Source organism: Mangifera indica, chromosome 7, assembly GCF_011075055.1.
Source record: "Mangifera indica cultivar Alphonso chromosome 7, CATAS_Mindica_2.1, whole genome shotgun sequence".
In the NCBI taxonomy this organism is placed as follows: Eukaryota; Viridiplantae; Streptophyta; class Magnoliopsida; order Sapindales; family Anacardiaceae; genus Mangifera; species Mangifera indica.
The window spans coordinates 15,542,007-15,566,753 of record NC_058143.1 but is presented as its reverse complement, the minus strand read 5'-3'; the positions used below and the strand labels follow the sequence as shown (position 1 = coordinate 15,566,753).

At 34.4% G+C, this 24,747-nt stretch overlaps 3 protein-coding genes and 1 pseudogene across 6 annotated transcripts; 1 reads left to right on the top strand and 3 right to left on the bottom strand.

Moving 5' to 3' along the window:
• Window positions 1-1,841: 1,841 nt before the first annotated feature.
• Window positions 1,842-9,556, bottom strand: LOC123221047 (annotated as a pseudogene).
• A 1,605-nt stretch (window positions 9,557-11,161) lies between these two features.
• On the top strand, window positions 11,162-11,794 carry LOC123221045 (gibberellin-regulated protein 12-like). The gene is made up of 3 exons (XM_044643714.1): window positions 11,162-11,282; window positions 11,376-11,406; window positions 11,501-11,794. The coding sequence occupies exons 1-3, from the start codon at window positions 11,202-11,204 to the stop codon at window positions 11,680-11,682; spliced, it is 294 nt and encodes a 97-aa protein (XP_044499649.1). The 5' UTR covers window positions 11,162-11,201; the 3' UTR covers window positions 11,683-11,794.
• A 1,242-nt stretch (window positions 11,795-13,036) lies between these two features.
• LOC123221044 lies at window positions 13,037-18,265 on the bottom strand. 4 transcript variants are annotated; one of them, XM_044643713.1, is made up of 4 exons: window positions 18,060-18,265; window positions 17,228-17,379; window positions 13,706-17,132; window positions 13,037-13,324 (listed from the first exon to the last, which is right to left on the bottom strand). In XM_044643713.1, the coding sequence occupies exons 3-4, from the start codon at window positions 17,028-17,030 to the stop codon at window positions 13,320-13,322; spliced, it is 3,330 nt and encodes a 1,109-aa protein (XP_044499648.1). In that variant the 5' UTR covers window positions 17,031-17,132; window positions 17,228-17,379; window positions 18,060-18,265; the 3' UTR covers window positions 13,037-13,319. The 4 variants fall into 4 exon arrangements, with proteins under 4 accessions (XP_044499648.1, XP_044499645.1, XP_044499646.1 ...); XM_044643710.1 differs by lacking the exon at window positions 13,037-13,324 and having other exon boundaries at window positions 13,546-17,132; XM_044643711.1 differs by lacking the exon at window positions 13,037-13,324 and having other exon boundaries at window positions 13,546-17,132; window positions 17,311-17,379.
• Window positions 18,266-20,510: 2,245 nt separating this feature from the next.
• On the bottom strand, window positions 20,511-24,665 carry LOC123221043 (bifunctional 3-dehydroquinate dehydratase/shikimate dehydrogenase, chloroplastic-like). Its single transcript, XM_044643709.1, has 11 exons — window positions 24,530-24,665; window positions 23,829-24,061; window positions 23,096-23,201; window positions 22,756-22,974; window positions 22,305-22,651; window positions 21,885-21,948; window positions 21,655-21,763; window positions 21,428-21,568; window positions 21,116-21,264; window positions 20,872-21,034; window positions 20,511-20,787 (listed from the first exon to the last, which is right to left on the bottom strand). The coding sequence occupies exons 1-11, from the start codon at window positions 24,548-24,550 to the stop codon at window positions 20,744-20,746; spliced, it is 1,596 nt and encodes a 531-aa protein (XP_044499644.1). The 5' UTR covers window positions 24,551-24,665; the 3' UTR covers window positions 20,511-20,743.
• Window positions 24,666-24,747: the final 82 nt, after the last annotated feature.

Sequence of the window (24,747 nt, the reverse complement as noted above, 5' to 3'; positions counted from 1 at the left end):
AACTACTTTCTTCCCCTTTCTCTAAACGAACTTATTCTTTACCTTTTTTTATTTTTTATTTTTGAGATTTACTGTTTTGCACAAAATATTTTAATAATTTCATGTTTAAAAAGAATAAAGACCATGAAAAATTTAAAAAATTGATAATTTTGTCAATGAATTGAAAAATAAAATGACTTTAAAACGTGCTTATTAATCCATAATATCTTTATATTTATTGACATATTATGATACTTACTCGAACAGAATTAGCTTATAAAAAATGAATAATAATTTTTATGAAAAAAAATTAGTTGTTTTGTTGGAAAACATTACTGTTATAGTATATGGAATCATTGAAATGACTTTAATAAACAATAATTAATAGTATCAAGATTATGAAATAAGATATTTAACATAAATTTATTTAAAATATTACAAGTAACATGTTTGTGAGTTCAAGGTATTATAGACAACAGAGATAGAGATGAAAATTTGGTTGGTAAAATCGAGTATTCAACTCGTCTCACTCTGTTCATAAAGTGGATTCCCAATAAAAATATGGATAAAGATGAAGATGATTAAAATTTCTTAATTGAGATAAATATATCATTAGCATTTGATAAATTTACCTATGGTATGTACATGTGAGTGTTTCACATTTCTTACAAGGCTAGAGTTGAAGTATTTGACTAATCAGCTTTGAGTGGGTTGGGAACCTCTAGAGTATTACCAAGTAATCTCTAGGATTGTCTCATCCTGTAAAACCCACAAACATTTTCTTGTAAAATCATAACTTTACTTACACATATAAAAACTCTTACAATAGTTGACGTACAGAGGGTCAACATTGCATGAGAGATTTAATAACTCAATTGTACATTTGTTACTTTCAGATGTCTTTTGAGTTGTAAAATCTTAGTTTTGATACCAAAAATGTAATATTTCTTTTCAGATAATTATCCTTCGAAGAGAATACATGCTTGAAAAAAATTGTTATTTTCTTAAACTTATCTTATACATATACTTAAGCAAAAATATTCATGCAAACATCTTAAACATCAATATAAAAGAAATCATCCAAAGATGGCTTATATGATCTGTGGTGTGTAAAGGCTCGATGAGCATGTTATTAATGTAGACATCAATTTTAATGGCTAGCAATTTATTGAAGAGTTTGTTAACTAGTCAAAGGAATGCTGCCCTAACGTTCTTTAACCCAAAGGGCGTGACTTCGTAGTTGTACAAGCCTTGGCTAGTTATGCAAGTTGTTTCTTTGGCGTCCAAGTTCATCTTCATCTAGTTGTACCTTGAGAAGGCATCCATAAAGCAAAGCAATTCATGCCCAATTGCTTAGCTTTCGAAAGATTGTGGGCCTCCTACTTTATGAAGTCTAGGCTTGTCCTTGTGTGTCCAACCAAAAAAGTTGATGTACTTATGGTGCCAATGGAAAAGCACACTCAATATTAGTTCCATCCAACTTATCACCACCATTCTTTACCGAGATGTTTAATAACTTTGGGCCACCTTTTGGTTTCCTTCTACTCCTTGCTCAATGGGAAATTTCAGCGTGAGGCGGTAAATAGAGATCCCTTGAATGAGATTAGGAAAGGTCTTTCCAGGATCACATTATAGGGTCTACAATGATGTATGGCAGTGAAGTTAACCGCCTCTGTTACTTGTTGAGGATCGGTTCCTGCAGTAACCAAAAGTTACACAAATCCCAACGGATAGGCCTTCTCCAGGCAAGCCATACTAGGGGTTGCAACTGGTTTCATTTTGTCTTGGGTGTCTTTCAATAAGCATATAGCAGCAAGAAGCAACATCGGAAGCCAGCCAGATTAACTTAACACTCATCCAGCTCAAAAAGATTAATAGTGTCTGCAATTGAATCTAAAAGGTGGCAGTTCCAGATGAAATTATATTTGCAGTTAACAGTAATGAAAAGGGAAGCAAACTGTTTTGTCAACAAAAAAAATTTAGTATACTGTTACAGAAAGGAATTTACTAGTGAACTATTTTTATTTAATAAAAATAGCAGACCAACGTGCACTACAAACGGTAGGGCAAAGATGGAGCAGCAAAGGAGTACCGTGATGAAACTGGTGCAGCTGCTGATTCAGGTTTGGCCACCTCATAGTGGTGCTGCCGGTCAGGGTTTGATAGAGCACTAGTAGCATATTTTGAGCATAATCTATCGACTGCATCTGTTTCTCTTCTCCTTATGGGATCAGTTCCAACCAAGTAAGAATCTTTCCTTCCATCCACAAGATAGGAACCTGAGGCAATTTCTTCTCTCCTGGGAGGCGGAAGATATGGGTCAACAGATGCAGCATAATAGTGACTTTTGTATGGGTCCCTAGTATAGGAGTCTAATTTAGATGCAGCCGCTGGAGAAATTACAGATTGCAGTTCATGTCTAGCACCAACACTATAAGTTTGATACTCCCTCTCACTCAAGTAGAGAGGATCGGCAGGCAAGGATTCTCTGGATGCAGGAATAGTGTCTCTAAACAGAGGATCCCGGTGTCTTAGAAGGTGCTGTTGCTCTCTTTCATGAACCCTCTGGTAAGGGTCTAAAGGAGCAATATGATGAGTGCTAGTAAGATTTCTCCTCTCTCCCTGAAGACCATAAGTTCGATATTCCTTTTCACTCAAGTACAAATCCCGGGAGTATTCCTCTCTGAGAGAAGACCCCACCTTTTGATATGCAAAGTGTTTATCCCTTTCATTTGATAATCCATTATAACTCCTAGAATTAGCTTTTGAATAAGAATCTCTAGCAAAGGTTTCCCGCTTTATTTCACTTAATCCTTCATGATCTTTCCTATCCTGAACTTTAGGCATTGGTGGACCTCGGACATGCAGTGGAGTTAAACGGACTGAAGCTGGCCGGAAAAGTTCAGAGAGCTTCTGGACCTAATGGGAAATTTTGGAATGTCATCATTTCAAGGATGTGCAAAGAATCGGCAATCAAACCACCAAAGGAAACATACACTCTTACCTGTTTAGGGTAAGCTCAAATTTAAACTTGTTCTTTTCATCATAATTTTCCCTAATTGCCTTCTTGAAAATGCTCTCAGGAAGTGGAAGGCAATCAATGTGAACACTGAATCGCACCTGAAACTCAAAACATGTCAGTGCACATATCTGGTTAATTTGAAAACAGGAAAAGGCTGAAAAAAAAAAGAAAGACCTGAGCAGGAAAGGCCCCAGCAAAAGCTTTCGGCTCAAGTTTCATGCCACCAGAAGAGGATGCCTTGTAGATCCCATACATAAGCTTGAGATCATAATCATAAAGAAAAAGCTTAAGTCCAGGTTTAATACCCAACACAAAGTCTCTTTTAGTAGATGATACACCCATGACACGATAATGAAAACAATCAGGCTTGGTCTTCTTGCTGCACATAAAAATCAAACCACCAAGTTTGTCTTTCTTCTTTTCCTTATCATGGCTCTTTCCTGAGTCACTGTGTTTTTCTTTGTTCTTCTGATCTTTCAAACTCCTGCCTGACTCACCACTCTTCCCTGCATCGCTGTGTTTCTCTCTGTTCTTTTGATTCCTTGAACTCTTATCTGACCCACTCATTTTAGTTTCACTGTGGATCTCTTTGTTTTTTTGATTCCTCAAATACTTGTCCTCATTCTTTTGTTTCTGTTGGCTATTATTACTAGACCCACCGATCTCCCCTTGGTTCTTTTGACTATCCATGCTTTTGTCAGTATACTTTCTATCAGAAATATCCTCCTTCCGGTCTTCTCTTGAATTTAGCGTCTTAGAATTCTCCTGTTCAACACTGCTACTGCCTTTTTTAGCATCTTTCACAATCTTGTTCTTTCTCCTCCTGATTTTATGCAGAGCTATGATACTCGTGTTCACTTTTTTAGATTTCAAGTCATTGACCGGTGATTTCTTTGCAATTTTAGATCTAACCCTCAATGATTTCTGAGTTTTATTTGCAGATGGTCGTGCTTCAGTGGAGGCTTCCACCGGATTGCCACCTTCTTTCTTTGAATTTTCTTGTTCCATAATCTACCAAACAGTCTTCCAAGGCAACAAACCTCCCCACAAACAACGTTTTATTAATTCTTCATTTGAATATACTATTCACAATAAAAGCAACCAAATTTCAAAATCCTGGAAAAGATGGGAATTGAACAAAACCACTAAAGAAATCAAATAAGCACAAGGAGCCAACATTTTTTAAGTAATTTTCTGGGTAAATTTCACAAAATAACCCTAAGTTTTGCAAAACTAACAAGTGCATGTCAGGTATGGAACTTTTTCATCACACCGCTCTGTACTATTTACCCATAATTTTCTTTTTATAAATATAATGCGGTTATGCACTTAAGAGTCACTTACTGTAACAATGTCCTAATTTAGAAATAGTGAACATAAAAGGATAAACAGTAAAAGACCAAAAAAAAAAAACCGAATTTACTCTAAGACAACAAAGTGAGAGAGATAGGAGAATTTGGTTGTTCACGAGTCTTGAGAATCATCGAACTTCCATCAGATTTTGGTTGAGTGGGAGAGACATCAAAGAATTAGGGTGCCTTTAACAAGACCGTTGAAACTCCAGCATAATTGGGTTGTGCAAGTGGAAGAGGGATTTGAGTTAGATGATGTCAAGCCCCATTGAAACTTTTATTAGAATCAGGCTGTGTGATATGGAATCATGGAGACAGATTGCAGTAGCTGGTAGTTATGGATTTCTGCCGACTGGATTAATTTTTTATTCTAAATTTGTGATGAATTCAGTATTTTTTTAATTACAAATTTTGTGGTGGTGGATAGGATTCAATTGTGTTTGAAATGTGATATTGGCAATGAAATGGTTGTGTTTTTGCCTGTGTAAACAGTGGCTAGTACAGTGGTGATCATGGTGAGTATGCTGTAACTCTTCTGCGATCATAAAATTACCTCGGGAAAATGGTGGGTGGTTTGAGTATACTTTCTAAATAGTATAGGGGCAGTGTGTGACCAAAATCTCCAAACCTGCATGTGCTTGCCAGTTTTGCAAAACTCAAGTGTAATATAGGAAACAGTAACTTTACAGTTTTGCAAAACTTTGAAATTGTGGCAAAGTTAAATCCCAGATTTTTTTTGGGCGGATCATCAATCTTAGAAAACTAGTTATTTGCTTATTTGTTTTCTATCAATGTCACAATACTTACTATATTCTAGTGGTGCAGTATAGGAAATATTTCCTATTTAATAATGAAGCAGGAGGTGAAATTTTCTTCCAAACCCCTTCTAACATAATGGTATCAGAGCCACAGTTACTGGTGACAAAGAGGCAGCCCCAACAGTGCCAAAATCCTTCACAGCCAAGAATAATGGTTGAAACCCTGTCGACTCCAACCATGGCTGAATCATTCACAAACAGTTCATCTATCACACTACCCTACCAAACCCTGCTGCAACTTCCTCTATTGATAGCCACTCATTACAGATCACTCAGCATAAGCTAAATGAAACAAACTTCAGGGAATGGTTCCAAGCTGTTCTGCTGGTAATCAAAGGCAAAGGGAAGGCAGATCATTTCAGAGGAAATACTCTTATGCCTGAGATTACATCAGCAAACTATGGTAACTGGGGGGCCAAAAACTCTATGATTATGGCATGGCTAATCAACTCCATGGCACCTAAGATAGGTAGAACGTATCTGTTATACAAAACAGCAAAGGAGATTTGGGAAGCGGTGCAGGAACTCTACTCAGACATGCAAAAGGCAGCACAATGCTTCAAAATCCAATCTGCAATTCAAACCACTCGACAAGGCAACATTACAGTCATGGAACACTACAATACTTTAACAGAGCTGCAGGATGAGACAGGCCTGTTTTACAAGATTAGTAGGGACTGTCCCACTGATGGCATCAAATACTGTAAGATGATACAAAAGGAATGCATTTTTTACTTCCTCTAGGGTCTCGACTCTGAACAGGATGAAGTATGTGGGTGGTTGCTTTGTGCCAAGCCTCTTCCATCCATTGGAGGCATTTGCAAAAGTTCGGAGAGAAGAGAGCTGACAAAAAGTAATGATCAATCCATCTTTGAATTGAAATTTTGATCTGACCTCCCAAAACCCAGCCCTAGCCACACAAAATGAGACAACTCTCCCTCTTCTTCTAAGGATCAACAGTCAAGGGACAAACAATGGCATGATCACTGCAATAAACGATACCACACACGATACTTGCTGGAAGATACACAAAAACCAGCAAACTGGAAACAAAAGAGCCAAAGGGGATCTTATAGGTCAGCCAATGCAGCGCAATCAAAAACAGAGAAGCACCATGGTCTCAACCTGTCAGCAGATCAAATTACACTCCACCAGCTCTTGAACCAAGCCAATGTATCAACAATGTCAAACACAGCAAAGCCTCTCAAACCAACAGCATCTGTTTCCCAAAAAGATACTGTAGATCACTCTTTGTTGGCTTAGAAAACTGCTGAAAAATCATAGACTTGTAGACACGGGCACATTAGACCATATGACAGGATCAATGGATACGCTATCTACCTACAGGTTGTGTGACCGTAACTTCGATGTTTCAATGGCCATTGGTGCAATATCTCCAGCCATGGGTCAAAAAACAGTTTACTTATCAAATTTAACATTAATTTCAGTCTTATATCTGCCAAAGTTAAAATGCAACCTGTTGTCTATTAGCAAATTGACCAATGATATTAATTTTAGTGTAACATCTTTTCCTTCTCACTGTGACTTTCTGAACCTGTTTTCAGGTAAAATGACTGACAATGCTGAGGAGAAATATAGCTTTACTACATTTTAGGAACTTGCACCTTCCCTAGTCCTCGATTACTCAACAAATTGTCACTTCTGCTATTTCAAATTCTAATATTATGTTATGGCACAACCATTGGGACCACCCTAGTTTTCTCTATCTCAAAGCATTGTATCCCCATCAATAAAAGGAGCAATTCCTTCCAATGTGAAAGATGTATTCTTGCCATATAATCTCGAAATAATTTTTCAATGAATCCTTACAATCCTTCTCCATAATGACATTTGGGAGTCAACACAGATCCCTAGCATAACCGATACTCAATAGTACATCACCTTTATTGATAACCATACATAGGTTTGTTGAGTCTTCCTCACGAAAGAAGTTCAAAAATAAAATTTTTCCTCGTATTTAGGAAACTGTAGATTGTTACTATTTTGTTAGGGATTTAGTTGTAACTTTATTATTCAGTTTAGATTTCTTTTTTTTTTTTTTTTGTTTCCTATTTTTCAATTGAAAGGTCAATCAAGTTAGTTCCTAGTTTCCATTCTAAATTCGATCATCAATTGTATATAAATCGGGATTATTATTGAAGAATAATGCGATTAATTTACCATTCAACTTTTATCATGGTGTCGAAGCCCTAGGTTTATTATTCTTGGACTAGGCATTCTTTTCTCTTGATATGGACTCCTTGTGGTGCAATTATTATAAACAATAGACGTCTTGAAAACTTCATGGTAAACCTCCCAGGAATGAACAATCAAAGAGGCAAAAACAAGCATATGTGACAAATGCTCAACAAAAGACTGAAGAATATAAAGCTATAACTCAAGGGATTTGTGAAGTGATATGGATGGAAAGGTTGATGATTTGGAAATGTCTTTGTCTACACCAACAAGGTTGTACAACGACAATAAATCAACCATCAACATACTCAACAATCCAATCAAACATGACCAAATGTCATACTTGTGGATTGATCAAAATTTTATCAAGCCATAAGTTGAAAATGGAGGGATTAAATTGTCCTACATTCTTACAAAGTTCTAGAAGACCAATATACTTACTAAAGCTACGTCAAGAATAGGATTTGAATCAATCCTTGGCAAGCACAGAATGATAGAAATCTATCACCAACTTGAAATGGAGTGTGGAAATCATCTATCTTAGGATACTAGTTACTTGCTAATTTGTTTTCTATTTATGTTCTAATACTTCCTATATTCTAATAGTCTAATATAGGAAACATCACTCGCATATATTTCCTATTGAATAATGAAGCAAGAGGTGAGAATTTCTTCCAAAACCCTTTTCATTTCAGAAATTTACTCGTAATTTTATAGTTTTTGATAATTAATAATACAGATATTGGTTGCTTGGCATCCTTTCCACATACATGCCAATTATCAGTCAAAATCTTGTAACCGTGATCCAACTGCAAGATTAAAAACAACTTCAAAGTTTAAAGAAACTTACAGACCAGTCACACACCATTTTCTCTATAAAAACCTTCTTACAAAGGCACAATCCAGAGATCGCTAAGAAGTAACTAAATCTAATGATCTATCAATAACAAGTGTTGTGCCAACCTGCAGTCTACACATATTCTATGATAAGAAAAAGCAATGCACAGAGTGACCAATAAAATTCATTGAATCTCCTCTGTTCTAAATAACATCCAGCACAAGGAAAAAACCAGATCAAGTATACTTTTATAAACCCAATTAGTGAACAATCACAGGTATTCCAGTCCTTCAACCCACAAAAAGACCCAAGATGAAAATTAGATTATATTCTTTAACCACTAGACCAAAAAACCAATCATTCTATACTCAACAACAATAAACAAAGTATCTTAAAATATAAATTTGTTCAAACAGAAGCTACATACAAACACTTTAATCTATAGTGCTAAAGAAAATGAAGAAGCTTACTTTAAGTAAATATGAGCCAGAAGTCAGATACACAGCAAAGAAATCTTAACACAACGTAGCAGTGCTTCTTCAGCAGATGAATAGTGTAGCAAAGAGCGTCACAATGATGTTCTTATCCTATAAACTGGAACCCAGATCAAACAGAATGGGGAGAAAATGAAAGAAGAAACAGAACAAAATATATATCACAACCACAATAAGGTAAAGAGTCTCGTAAGAGCACTAATTGAGCAAGGGTTTTACGACAAATGAAGCTATTAAAGTGCTTAAAATCTCAAATGCTTTAAAAATAAACACAAAAGAGGTCAACATGAATAAAAAGTAGTAACTATTTCTTAAAACACACCAAAAGCAAAATTGATTATTGTAGAAATAATTTTCTTAATCCAATTAGAAGAAAGAAAAAACAAAGAGTAAAAGAGGGACGCTTTTGCTTATATTGTTTCACTTTTTCCATAAACCCTAAACCTAATGGAACTCAATAAAAAAATCCTATGCGCATGATTAAGAATTACGCCTCAACTATACAAAATTGATCAACATACTATCAAATTAAGTAAATAATTTTTTAAAGAAAAACAATTTCTCCACCAAAAAAAAAAAACAATAGCTAAGTGCAAAAAAAAAAAAACATTCAAACACATACAGAAATACATATAAATGTGCATAGAGTGAATCTTCGAGAAGCTACAATGAAGAGGAGATCTGAAGAGAAGTTAATAGAGTACCTTAAAGGAGACCGATGCAAAGATACGAGAGATTGAAGACGATTCGACGATAAAGAATTCTTAATTAAATTGAATGATCTCAAACCGAAGGATTGCAAGAGAGAGAAGCCGAAATTCTGTGGTTTTGTGGTTCCAATGGTGTAGTTGTCATTATTTACTAATCTAGCCCCGGCCTGGGTCATTAATTGACTGGAATGACCTTGCTTTTTTTGAAAAAAAAAAAACCCGGACCTTGCCATAAAATATGCAGGCCACCTAGACTTGCAATGAGAGAGTTAGGGATTAGATAAAATACGGGTATAGTTTATTACGATAAAATAAATTGGGATTATTCAAATCTTAAGTGGCCGTTTAGTTATGGTTTTTAAAGATTATTTTGGTAATTTATCTTTTATTCTCTTGTTTGGTTTGTTAATAATAAAATATTATAGTAATTTTTTATTACCAATACTGACGTGACAGGTAATATAGGTGGTAATCTGATTACCACCTTCACCTTAGGTATTTAAAAATTATCAAGGTAATCTTAATTTTATTATAATTATATTAGTATTTATTAATTTTTTAAGACAAAAATAATTTATTTTTAATTAATATAACAAATAATATAAAAAATTCTAAAATAATTACATTTAAGGGCATTTAAATAAAATAATTTTAATAATCTTTTATTACCTTTAACCAAACACAATAATTATTTATACCTATCAAATTTTATCAAACATAATAATCATTTATACTCAGTAATTTTTTAAGTAATCTATCTTTAAGGTAATTTTTTATTTTGGTAATAAAATATTACCCAAACCACAACATAAATTATTTTTGGTTGTTCGGTTAGAATGTATTAAAATTATTTTAATAATTAATTTTTTTTAATTTTTAATTTTTTATTTTGGTAATTTTTTTTAATCAATAGTAATATAATAAATAATATGATGAGTAATTTGATTGTTACCTCCACCTTAAAAATTAAAAAAAAATTAAAAATGCTAAAATAAAAAAAAAATGATATTAAAATAGATTTAATTTTTTATTTTATATGGGCATGGTATCAATTTTTTTTTTTATTAATTTGGTATTATTTAAAATTAATAAAAAGTAATTAAATCTTAAATTATTTAAATAAAATATTATCATTTCCTTTTATTATCATTACATCGATCATAATAAATTTTAAGAACCCAAAATTAAATTTAAAAAATTGATTTATCATAAAAATCATTCAAAAAGTCTTTTTTAATCATTTCAATAGCAACTAATAAGGTTAATGATATCTTAACTAATGAACACATCAAGAGAAAGAGAATTGAATTTCGTGTAATAATTATTTTTTTGTGAAAACCTCCAATTCTTAGTATCCATCAAAATTTTTGTTCAAGAGCATATCAATTGAAGAGTTCTCAATTTAGCATTTAAGGTCAATGAGAGTTGTCACAGGAAAATCATTTCAATAAAATATAATCCATATGTCCATAAATGTACTTACAAAAAGAAGTGTGCATGTATAGTGTTTGCACATAATTTTATTATTTAATTATATGAAATTTTATTGATGGAAAAACCCACCCATATACAGAGAATTAACCATATATAGAAGTATAATATAGAAACATTAAAGTAGATGCAATTTTTATTAAATGCGATGCTCTAAATAAGTAAAAAAATTAAGTTTATTTAAAGCAAAAATAACAAATGAGCCTTCCTTATAAAGGGCAGTATTGTAACTATAAATATGGCATACATGCATAGGCCAAATATACGTTACATTATATACTTTTCAAGTATAGAGGAAAACATGGCAAGGCTCTCCTTATTTTTGGTTTCCTTTCTTCTTCTCCTTAGCTTTGTCTTTGCCAAAGAAGCCTATATTCGCCCAGTAAGTTTATTTATTTTTTATAGTAGGATTCTTATTTTCTAAATTTTATTATATATTTTATTTATTTATTTATATGATCGTGAATATGCGCAGAACGGCGGGGAAGGATCGCTGAAGCCTGAAGGTTATTATTATTATAATATTTTTTTTAATTTTGTTTTAGATTTGGAAATAATAATAATATTATTGTTTTGAAATAATACTTGTTGATTTTGCAGAGTGTGCAGCGGCTTGTGACTACAGGTGCTCGGCAACTTCACACAGAAAGCCGTGCTTGTTCTTCTGCAACAAGTGTTGCCAAAAGTGCCTCTGTGTTCCTTCTGGCACTTCTGGGAACAAAGGGGAATGTCCTTGCTACGATAACTGGAAAACCAAGGAAGGTGGACCCAAGTGTCCTTGAATTTATGCATTATGTATTCTTCAATAACAATCTAATTTTTTTTCTAGGAGAAATGTGCGTACGAAGAACCAAAACATCATATCTTAAATAAAATTGTGTTTTTTCCTTTCAAGGGTATATATTCCCCTGCTCTTTACACTGAGTCAAGACATACGCAATTAATACAACTACATGCATAAATAATAAATATAATTTTATATATAAATGATGATATATCATTATATAATTAAATAATTTTGAATTAGAGATAACACAATATATAATTATATGATGAGAGATCATCATTTATACACCAGTTTATACTTATTATTTATATATATAGTATTACTCATATGTAATTACCCTATCATGTTACATCAAAATTGTTCTAATATTGTTGAAGGGAACGTAAACATATATATCGAAAAATAATTTAAATAATATTAAAGATATTTAAATAAAATAATATAATAGTATTATTTTATTATTATTAATTAAATACAATAATTATTTATATCTATCTAATTTATTAAATTTTATTAAACATAAAAATAATTTATACCTAATAATTTTCAAAATAATCTATCTTTAAAATAATCCTCTAATTTTAATAATAAAATATTTCACAAATCAAATATCCCCTTATAATAAGTTTTAAAAGATAATCCTCTTAGACAACTCCTGAGTCCAATTTGTCTTTATTAAAGAAGGTTTTTTTTTTTCCCTTTTACTTTATTTTTTATAATTAATGTTTTATTTTTCTTTGCAAAGAATAATGCTAAATTTCTTAAATTTTACATTTAATTTCCATTAGTTTGCAAACCGCAGGTGTTGCCCAACTACTTCCTTAAAAAGGAAAATTGTGAAAAAAAAAAAAAATTGAGGAAAATGCTAAGCCAATAGAAAAAAATGACCCCCACAAATCGGACCTTCAAAACTAGATTTGTCACTTTGTGTTATTGGGTTATATCGGCATGGTATCAATTTGAGTCTTGAATTAAAGATCTTTAATATTAATCTAACCCTTAATAATGTTTTGGGTTGGCCTAACTAAATTGACTTAAGATCATCATTTGTTTTTACTTTTTCTTTTTAGTCTTTTTAGCATTTTGATTTATTTCCCTAATTATTGTAATCTATAATTAATATGACATACAACAAAATATTTTATTTACAATAATTCAAAAATTACGTATCAATACCCTTTAAACACATATCAATAATCTTAGTATTCAAATCATATTCTCACTATCCAAAAATAAAATAAATTTTAATTCTAATATTTAAGAGTTTTTTTTTTTTAAGTATTATTTAAGAGTTTTGCATGAAAAATATGACGAAAACTGTTGGTATACGAAAACACAAACTGTTGATATATAAAATTAAGTTTCAAGTCAATCAATTTATTTTTTCTTTCACTTTAAAATCACCTAATTACACATTAACACATCAGGGTATACACAGAAAGCTATACATCTACCATCAGTTTACAACTGCATATTTGCTTCCTCAATATCATAAACTTACAAAATCAGATGTCTGAGATGCTAAGGGAAATTGTCTAAATGGAAATGAACAAAGAAAAACATACATGTTAAGCCAGAAATGGTTGGTTTCCATTTAACACAGCCCAGAGCTTCTCTCTTGTTGCAGTTCCATTAATCTATAAACAAAACCAAAATGAGTAAAATCTTAAACGTCAATATAATAAGAGAACACAAACTATGCAAAATAAATCGCAAACAGTTAGTTCCTGTACAAATACCAGAATGACCATGGCAGTCTACAAAAATTACAGTGACACTAATTCGTCATCTAAAAGGCCACATGAAAACGCTAGACCACAAATGGAAACTGATGGTTGAAGCCATCAACGCTGTCAGATGAAAAAGACAATCGATTCTTGTCAACTTTTATATTGATTCATTTCATTTCATTTTCACATGAACCAATCTAACAAAAGCTCGAGACTACACAAAGGTGAGATGGAAAAAGGACAGTTTACAGCATAATCCCTTTCCTAATCAGTCTAGAATTACAATACCAGGAATTGCCAAAGGATCGAGCTGCCAATACCCCTTAAGTTGATTGTCTTTCTCCCCTGGGAGCTGAAAAGCCGGAATCTGATGAGAAAATCTAGCAACATCAGCCCTTGGAATTTCCATAAGACCAGTTTTGGTCCTTTGGCTTCTTGGAGCCCTGTAGAGTGACTGAGAACCATTAAAGCATGTCAAAACCACCACTTTTGTGCTCTGTTCATGATCTTCCAAGACCTCAACAATGTCACATTCACACTTATCCCGGTTAGAACATGTTGGCTCAGAGTTCCAATTCTTGTAAACTGCCCAAACCTCACCCTTCCTCGGGTATATTTCAATTATATTCCTCCCAACAGATTCAGCTTTTAGCTGATGAGAGAAAGCAGACGGCAGTAAAATATTGGATTTACCATTTTTAACTTTAAATGCCCCACAACAAACAGGCCGCAACTGATCTTCAGTTACTGCACAAGCTTCAAGCAGTGACACATGCAATCTGAAGACAGGGGTTGATTCAATTTTGTTAACTTGGCCATACATCTTAGGCATCCTATCACTATCATTATACAGTGCCCATATCTGATCCACCTGAAACTTATCATCAGATTTTTCTCCCTTGAAATCATGGCATTCTAATTCAGCAATTTTTCGACTTGTAGACCTCGGTGTAGAGGCATTAGAGACCTCCATTACACTAGCGGAATTTACATCCCTCACATGCAAAGGCAGATTTTCATTGCACTGAATCGAGGAAGCATTTCCAATAGACTGAGCAATGTTTATATGTTTTTCATCCTTTCCAGCATCTGAAAGCTTGATGTCCTCCTGGGTTGTGCACTGACTTCCATTTACTTGATTACTTTTCTTGCTCAAATCCCTAGGAGATTTTCTTACTTTTGCGGCATTCATTGCACAATCATCCTGCAGCTTCTTAGGGTTTTCAATCCTCTCATCAGTTGAACATGTATTTCCTTTAGGCTGAGTGATGACAGATTGCACTTTAGCTTCAGGAGACTTAGTGCACGAACCATTGGCCTCAGTTTCCAGCTTTTTACTTTCAATCTTAACATCACTAGGATCAACAGGCTTATGAAGGTATGTTGGGAGGGATGCAGGATCAAGCTCAAAAGATCCTTCAGGGACACCTTCCCTCTCCTTGCCACTCATTCTGACTGAGGGAATTCGATGTGAAAATCTACAGAGCTCTAGTGGTCCTACACAAATTGAGAGAACCCCATTGTGAGCAGCTCGCTGAAATAAGCTAACAAACCCTGTGACTTTGCCCAAATAGGAAACTCCAATGCCAGTATTCTCATTAAAATCAGTCAATACTTCAACAAAGTCAAACTGATATGGGGGTTTATGCTTTTTTGGATCAGAACTCCACTTGCTATCCCAATCTCTGAAAATAGCCCATGTTTCTCCTACTTTAGGATATATCAGATATTGTCTACCAGCACCTTTGATCAAGGTTATCTGATGAGAAAACATTAGAAGATCTTCAGTGTCTTCAGTCTCCCCATTTACATACTTACCACAGGCAATCGGCAGATCAGCATCACACCAAAGAATATCATTTTCATCATCAGGATCAGGATAGAGCCAAGTAATCCGTAGCTTGAACAGAGGTGAAAAAACTCTCTTGATCCGAGCATAGAATCTTGGCATGCCGTCCCATGTATCATAAATAGCCCAAACTTGATTAACAGCAAAACAGTTTTCTGCCTTATTTGTATCAAAATTGGTGAAATCTGCACCAGGATATTCGATACTTGGATTTATTGCATCAACAATTTCTTCGCCTTCCTCAGATTTGCTTTTTTTATTTGTCAAGTTTTCGTCAACAGAAAAAGTGGATTCTTGTTTCGACTCTCTCTTATTTTCCTTGGCAGAAACAGCTGATTTATAGTCATTGGATGCCCCACCAAGTACACAATCGTCTTTCACCTTCTCTCCCCTGAAATTGGATTGTTTGCTCTCCTTTGGCCTCTTCGAAGGGCTCACAAAATCATCATCTATATCATCTTTGTAAGAAACACCTTGTTTTTGCCTTGAAGATCTTCTAAGCCGTTGGCCTATACCAGATCCAAAATTTTGTCCAGCAAGATTACCACCAGTTTCTTGAACCTCCACCTTCTGCTCTTCATCACTGTTGTCAACCTCACAGCTTTCACTGGATTCTTCAGCTAATTTCCTCTTTCTCTTCTTGCTTGAACTTCTTGAGGCTCCAGATTCATCATGCTTTCCAACATTGGACTTTGGCATTCCAAAACCTTCCTTCCCATTAACTACATTAGGCTTGGACCATTTGGCACCTTCCTTTCCATTTACTAAATCAGGCTTTGACATTCGTACACCTTCCTTTGCAGTCACAAAATCATCTATTTTCTTTTGGATCTTACAACTCAAATCAACCTGAGCAAAATTTCTTGCATTTGAGACTGGATGTAACCATGGAGATTTATCAGGAACTTTTGTACCAGAAGGCTTTCTACTGTTATTTTGTGAGGCCACATTAGAAGGCCCTGGATTTGGAAAACCATTCTGAATCCCAGAACTTGGTACATTCTGACGGGGGAACTGACTCCAGGTAAATCCTGTTGGTTGAGTACCTAAATCATAGGCCGTGAAGGACTGTTTGCAACTTTGACAGCGTAGTACCCTATTTACAAAATTTCTGTAGTATTGGTACCTTATACCACAATTGGAACAGCAAGTCCAGAATGCGTCCTGCACATTTTGGAGAGGTGAGCCTGTAAACTGTGAATTAGTAGCTTTTGGGATAGGATTTGCAGTCCCATACTGTGGACGAGGACCATTCGGAAATTTACTTGCAGGCCCATGTTGTTTCTTGATAAAAGGGTTCCTTTGTGACTGCTGCTTCTGTGGTGGCGGCGGCGGCGGTCGGGGCATAGAAGTTCTTGCTGCTACTGCTCTAAACTTCATGTCATATACAGAACGTTTTGTCTTGTCTGACAGCACCCTATGTGCTTCCCCAATCAACTTGAAAGCAGCCTCAGCACCAGAAAATTTGTTCTTATCTGGATGAAGTAAAAGAGCAAGCTTTCTAAACTGCTTCTTGATGGTGATCTCATCGGCTGACTGTTCAACCTGAAGGACTCCATACCAATCCATTTCTGAACCCAAACTTTTATTCTGTGCAGAACAGTGAACATCACATACTGTCAACATTTGAGAAACATTATCAAGCTCAGGGAAGAGTTGTTGAGCCTTGCGAGCAATCTTTTGTGCCGCTGAAAAGTCTCCTTTCTGCATCTTGGCTTCTGCAATCTGTTTGGCCCTCATAGCCTCATCTTTGTTGCACTCCATAATTAATTTGCAACCCAACCAACTAAAACTTTCAACTCACTCAACTTCTCTTTCCCTGAATCCAGAATCTTCACCAACCACCAATCATCCAAAATCTTCTACCTAAACCAATATAAGTCAAAAAGCTTTCAGTTTGACCAACCCATGAATTCTTTACCTATCAACTTTGACATGAAAGATACACAAAAATTACCCACCATTCATGTAAGTACAATTATGAAGATATTGTGAATCATAAAAGGGAATTAAGCAAATAAGACAGAACACAATTCTCCTTCACCTCCGAGAAAGCTGTCAAAGCAACCTCAGTAATCCAAACAACACTCCCTAGCAAACTCTATATATAGACCTGCAAAGAAAATCACAGGTAATAAATACTGATTAAGTGAAACCTAAAATAATAATTCTAGATTAATTCCAAAGAAACAGTTTCAAATAAAATAAGACAAATCCATTCAAATTTAATTAAAAGAAAAGCTCAAACCAGAAGTTCCATAACCTCATGCAAGCAAAACAATGTTGAATTTCGAAGTCCAAAAATCACATTAAAGCATTACAAAATAGCTCAAACACAAGAAAAACACAGTCAATTTCTGCGAAACAGCCACTTTAAACATATCAATTTATAAATTTCAGTTTTGTCGATGTGTGAGTGTATATATAACAAAAAACGAGAACTAAATCAAATAATCTGTCAAACTATTTACCTCCTGACAATAAAACTAAACCAAGCAGACATCAAAACATATGAAAAAGCAACGAAAACTGAAAACAATCTAAATAAAAAACAAAAGAGGCAAAAATGAGAACAGTAAACAATGCAATTTAACAAAACTTAAACCCAAAATATAAATGATTAAAACACAGATAACACAACAGCAAAAGCAGAACATATACAAACTCAAACACAACACCAGCAGCTATAAAGCGAACAACAGACTCACAAGTCAAATGCAAGTCAGCAGTAAAGCGAAAGGAAAATTAACAAAATAAGAGATTATTTTAGAAATTAAAGTAAGAAAAACAAACCCTAGAAAATTTGAAAACAAGTACGGAGAGAATTGAAGGGAGAATAGTCGTTGAGTTGACAGTAAGCATAAATATTTGGAATCAGAGGGAGGGAATTTTTGGGGGAAGGAGGGAATCAGAATTCTCTGAAATTTTTTTATTTTTTTTTTACCCAAATATTTTGGGGTTTTTCAAGTTTTGATACCAATATTTTTTGGTTGGTGGTGCATTACTCTTCCATTTAATAATTTATTTTTTGCCCTTTTAGAAAATCGATGTTTGAGAAGATAATGATATTAATAATGGGCCGGACTTATGGCCCAAATCATATTTTTTTAAATATAACCATGACATAAGGACAAATGACAATTATATATTATGGACCATACTTAGACTCAAAATTAAAAAATTTTAATTGAATTTCCATCTTTGTAATGGCCTAGATCCAATTAGGGGTGAATTAAAGCAAAGTTGGTTCGATTTCAAGTTTCAACTCAAGCTCAAGAATATTGGACTTTGTATTTTCGAGTTCAAGCATGAGTTTGAGGTATTTGGCTCATCAAACTCATGAACCTAACAAGTTTGATTCAAATAAATCAAAACAACTGTGTTTTGACTAATATATATTAAAATATTTTAGCTTTGTTAAGTAAGATGTGATATCTAACACTCAGTAGTGTTTTGACATCTTCCTTATAGAGGGGGTCTCTATTGAGATTCATTAGATTTTGGTGTGTGGTACAATGTGAGGATTAAAGATCTCATGATCATTAGTATTTCATTGTTTTCATTAGTGATAAGTGCAAGTAATGGTTAAAGGGGGTGTCAATCCTTCTGTAATTGCTTCCCTTCTAGGGACAAGTCCTCATAATGATGTATATGCCACTATGGTAGCATTATTGTTTGTAGGGCAATATAGGAGGAATTGCCCTATGTTGGCTTTTGTTGAGCAACCAAGATATTATTATACTGTTACGTGTCAATCGTGGAGATTGGTTGACTTATAACTGTTGAGTAAGATTGTCCCAAGTTTTATCAAATGCCTCTAATGTTTGGTTATTTAAGGCTTTTCTATGCCACCTTCTGAGAACTATCACGAGGGTTGGTGCATTGGATAATCAAAATCTACAATGGTTAAATACAAAGATAAGGTCTATCCTCTTTTGCTAACTTGTTGATGAGATTTCTCGTCATCAACCAAAATATACAACTAAAAGTCATTTTCAAGTTAGACTATGGTGGCAATGTTGAGGATACGATAAAAGATCTTGATACCAACTATAGTGTAATATGAATAAGGTAGGAGAAAAAAAAAGAGAACAAAATTTTTACCTAGGTTCAATCCGATAGTTAAAAAAAAAACTACTTTACAATGTGTTATTTGTTGAGTTTATGGCATTTCTTTAAATTGATGTTTGGTTTTAGTCAATTAAAAATTATATAGGTAATTGATTCATTTTTTGTTCAATTGTGAAAACGCTAGAGGAGGGGGACATCTAGAGAAAGGGAGTTTGATTGCCTGAGGGAGAGAGCATTGGGGGAATTTTGATAAAGAAAGGGAAAAATGTAACTTTTCAAAGTTTAATTTTGGAAAAAAATTGTTAGTTTTCTAAACTAAGAAGGAAAATGAAATATGATTGTTATCGTCTAACTTTTTTATTTGCGTGTGCAAAATTTCTGATACTATCTTCTCAAGATCAGTATTGCATATATCTATATTATGACTCAGGATCATTAGTTTTGTCCTCATTAGAAGAACAGTTCACCAATTTGTGCAAAGATGATCTGGTCTCTTTTCAATGTCACTTCCCAGCTTCATTGTGCACATCTCGTGGCTGGAGCACCTTCAATAAGTAACAACAAATCTACAAAACCAACAACCTCACACACTCACCCATCGAAACACCTATGCACCATTTCTGCCCAAGTCTCTGCCACGCTCACCAATCTTGAGCCGTGACATGATGCATTTATTTGGACGCCTGAAGCAACACCAACTTTCCAAGAACTCAAGTATGCTAACGACAACAATACTAGTATTAGCCATTCCTAATACACTGCAAGGATGTAATATTTGTGGTGTTTGATCATCTTAGTAAACTCAAACATCCATATAGTCCATTGGAGGTGGCTCAAGCATTCATGGATAATGTTTTCAAGCTACATGCTTCCAAACACCATTATTGTGAGCCAATCTTCACTAGTAACATTTTGTAAAAAATTTCCAAATTCACAGCACCAAATTGCTTATAAGCTCAACGTATCACGCACAAATATATGGACAGATACAAATCATTAACAGATGCTTGGAGCAGTACTTGATCAACCTAAGAAACTAAACTGTCCTGTTATCCAGAATAATAGATGATGAAGATGAATGATGGGTATGTTTGCCAATTGCAAATTATCTAAATTTTCACTTTTATTTTTCAGTTTCTAGAAAGCTGCTTTTTTTTTTTTTTTTAATTCTTCTTAAAACAACAAGAACTTCATTCCAGAATATGGGAAAACTACATAAAAATTATCACGGTATTGAACTATCACCCGAACATAAGCTTGATAAGCTTCAAGATTCAGGCTCACAATGTTTCCATCGACAGAGAAAACGGGGATTTATTACTACAACAGCTGATTGCGAAAATTCGGACCTAGGATGAATTTGCTGCAGTGTAGAAACAAAGATTAACCAGAAAAAAAATTCTGACTTATGTATTTCTTGCCAGCACATCCCTCATCAGTTGTTTTGGTGCTGCGGAACATAGACAAAGCAAATATGATGAGAAATTAAAAAGAGTCAAGTAAAGGATTTTAAAGGTTAATGTCTTCATCTTACCAGGTAACCCAGTGAACCTTTCAACCTGTACAAATGCTTGATTGATGAACATTTCCGTTCCGAAAACAACAATAGCTCCACAGTCTTTTGCTTCTTGTAGAAGTCTCGTCCATTTTGGTGTATAAATGGCGTCAAAGACCAAAGAGTAGTACTTGAGAGCTTCCTGGAATCATTAAGAGAAAAAGATGTAAACTTCACTGTATGAAACAAGCAATTTGATGGAAAATGGATACGGGAGGCGAACCTTTGGTAAAGGAGAGTCTTCAATCCTCGGTTTCATTCCTACTGATGTTGTATTTGCAAGAATCATTCCTTCTTCTGGATGGAAATCTTTTAATTCATCGAGAGTTATAGCCTGTCCTCCAACTTTACTGGCAAGTTCTTTGGCTTTTGCTGAAAGAAGAAATTACAAGTCATCAACTCCGCTGTGCTCAAGAAAAGTGCTTGATTTCAGCCATTAAATATCTTTGAACCTTACTATAAACTGGTCCAGAAGTACAATACAAAGATGTTGTCAAATTATGTTGTGATGGTATAATAAATTAGAGAATCTCACCATATGTACGATTGGCAACTACAACTCTTGCTCCCTTCTCATATCCACCATATGCAAGTGCCTTCCCAGCGCCGCCAGCCCCCATGACTACAAATAATTTACCAGCTAATGGGGAACCAGATGCGGGGGCACCATTTGATGCTGCATTAAGAAAAAGTAATTAGTTAAAACCTTGAAGCTGAATAAATAGTATTAAACAATTTGCTCGTTAAATGCATTACACACACCTTGTAATGCCTCTTCAATAGCTGCAATAGCTCCAAGGTAATCAACATTGTAACCCATCAACTTCCCATCAGTTGGTCTTCTGATCATGCAACTAATGGCTCCGATTTCCTGTAAAAGATTTGATGTAAAAAATTAAATTAAACATGCCAAACCAATGGAACTAGCACTGTTGGCACACATTATAGCACAATGAATGAACATTTGAAATTATAAAGAGAAGTTCCGTCACCTTGGCAATGGGATCAATCTCATCACAACACCTTAGTCCATCCTCTTTGTGAGGAATTGTGTAACTGCATATAAATCAAGCAATTTATACTCATTGACAAAAAGAAAGCAAACCTTGTGACATCTCAGGGAATTGAAAGATAGAAAACATATGCTTCAAAGATAATTCAGAATTCAATTTTCTGCATGGTTTATAGTTTGCTAAGTTCTTCATTTTCTGAAACTAAATCATTTCAAAACCTTAAAATCAGCTGTTAAAGAAAATGAACTTTTGCAACTAACTCTAGTGCTAGTCATATTCTAAAAATAAGCATAAAACTTAATAACCAAACTGTCCTTTCAAAAAGTTGCATTCTGCTGTGGATACTGGACTTAGCTAATGTAATGCTGAAGTTTCATAAAATACTCAAGGATATATTACCTGTATCCAACAAAGTCAGGGGATGAGAAAGTGTTGATAAAATTAGCAACACTATCAACCAACAAAGGTAGATATATTCCATTAAATCCAAGAGCCCTAAAAGCAGAGTTGTAAAGATGAGGACTTTTGCTATGGCCAATAGGTTTTCCAATAACTCCATGTATTTTCGTATCAGCAGCTATCAGTCTGAAATTGTATAACTCTAGCAAGTCTGTAATAGTTGGTTGCCCGGGGGCAGATACCCGTGCTGCCTCTATTGAACCAAAAGTGAGAAATCCCCCATACTTAGCAGAAAGAATCCGTGACATTAAACCCCTCTCAGCCATAGCAATTGCAATTGTCGGGACCTACAAATTTTGTAAATGTGTCAATCATTACATGTATCTAAAAAGGAAGTTAACAAAATAGGACTTAGAAAAGGCAAAACGTTTTTTCCATAACATATACTTACTTGAGAGTGAACAAGTACTTGAAAGATTCTTGCATTGTCCGTGATCTCCACAGCAGTTGTTGCAACCTTCACTATGTCAGCTCCAGTAGCCTGTATTGTTGCTACAAGATTGCCAATCTCCTCAACTGTTGGAGTATTTTCATAATTGTGGGAAGAAACAATTATTTTGACCTTTTCAGGCTTCTTCCCTCGAATGGAATTGTAGAACTCTTGAGCTACCTTCAAGTGGAAAAAATTGGAACCTTTAGTTAGATAATGACTAAACTGATGGCAAAAGCAATTTTTTGCATATAGCAATGATAGTTTTAAATAGATAAAATTAAAAAATAAATAAATAAACCTTGAGCTCAACATCAACAAAGTTTGCTCCCAATTCTATGGCCATACGGAGTGCATCTTGCCGTTTGCTTTCATCACCATCATACTCACCGCCCTCCCATTTCGGTCTGAAAGGTGCATGATCCATAAACATTTAACATCTAGATTGTCACATAACATAATAAAAGGACTTGAATATTCTTATATATGATAATATCACTCTACCAAAAGAAGAACCTATAAGGTCAAGAGCTAACAGGATTTGAACTCTGAGCCAAAACTGTAAGATTTCTCCCCCAAAAATGTTGAACAACATAATCAGGACTCAGGTACAAACTAAAATTTGATTCAAAAATATGATAAAAGTTTTTGCTGAATTAGTTCTCCAAACATTGCTAGTTGAACTCAATGTCTTCAATTTTCTTCAGACCAGAAGAAACGCTAACGATCAAAAGAAATTTTCTTTCACATCCTTAGTTTTGAATTTTCTAGCCAAAGATAACTCTCCCAATCATTGGGTTGAACAGAACTATTTGAATAAGTCAAATTTAGATTTTCATACAAGGCAAATCCCAAAAATAAAAGAGCATCATTTCGTCTACTCCCTTATCTTTATCATTTGGACTTCAACTTACAAGGCATAGCTCAGGTAAACTCAGCCTTAACCCACCAAAATCAAAAGTTCATTTCGGTTCAAACTCCGAAAAAGAACTTTCAAGTTAAAAATTATATTCTTTCAATGAATTTGCCATTACCTGTAAGTGATTAGAGTAGGCAAAGGAGCTTGTTTGATCAAGATACTGAGATCACTTCTAGGACTGAAATTCTTCAAATAATCAATGCGAACTTCAACCAGGTCAGCGCCAAGTTCTTTTGCCTTTCCCATCTGAACCAGCATCTGATCAACTGTTTCCGCCATTACCGGAGCACATATCAATGTCGAATTTTTTCTACCTCCATCCACAATTTTAAGATCCGTAGTAGCCAACTAAAGTTAACCATAACATAACAAGACACACAACACACGTCAAAAATCAAGAAATACTAAAAGTAGAACTCATCCACCAAACTTAACCGTTACAGTAAACAATTGCTCCTTTTGGCTTCATATTCGAAATAATAAGATTTTAATGTTCAATCTATTACGTTCATATGCTATTTATTTATATTGTTTTCCTTTGGTACGAGAGTTTTTAGTCTCTGACACACTATTCAAATGCAACCACTATTAGACTCATTATTTGGTTGGATGTGTTGCTATTTGATATCCAAGATTGAGTCAAGGTGTTAGTCTCATTCATTTTGTTTTCACTTTGATACCATATTAAATTATATTAGACATGGAGGTTGAAATCCATATTACAGAAAAACCAGTTCTCAGCAACCAAACAGTAAGTGTCACAAACAGAACCAAAAAACGAAAAAAATAAATTGGAGGAAGAGAAAGTGATGTTACCGGAACGCTGCCGAGAGTCATTGTGAGAGAAGAGGGAGAGGCGAGGGAGACTGGATTTGGTGAGGGGAGTTAGGTAGTGAAAATGTGAAAAGAATAGAGAAGAGGTGAAGCTGGTGTTGGCATTTATAAAGCTTATTTTTGCTACTTGTAAGTACAAATGTTACTCAACTTTCAGTAGACCGTTAGCTGATTTGGGCAAATAATTTAATTTTAATATT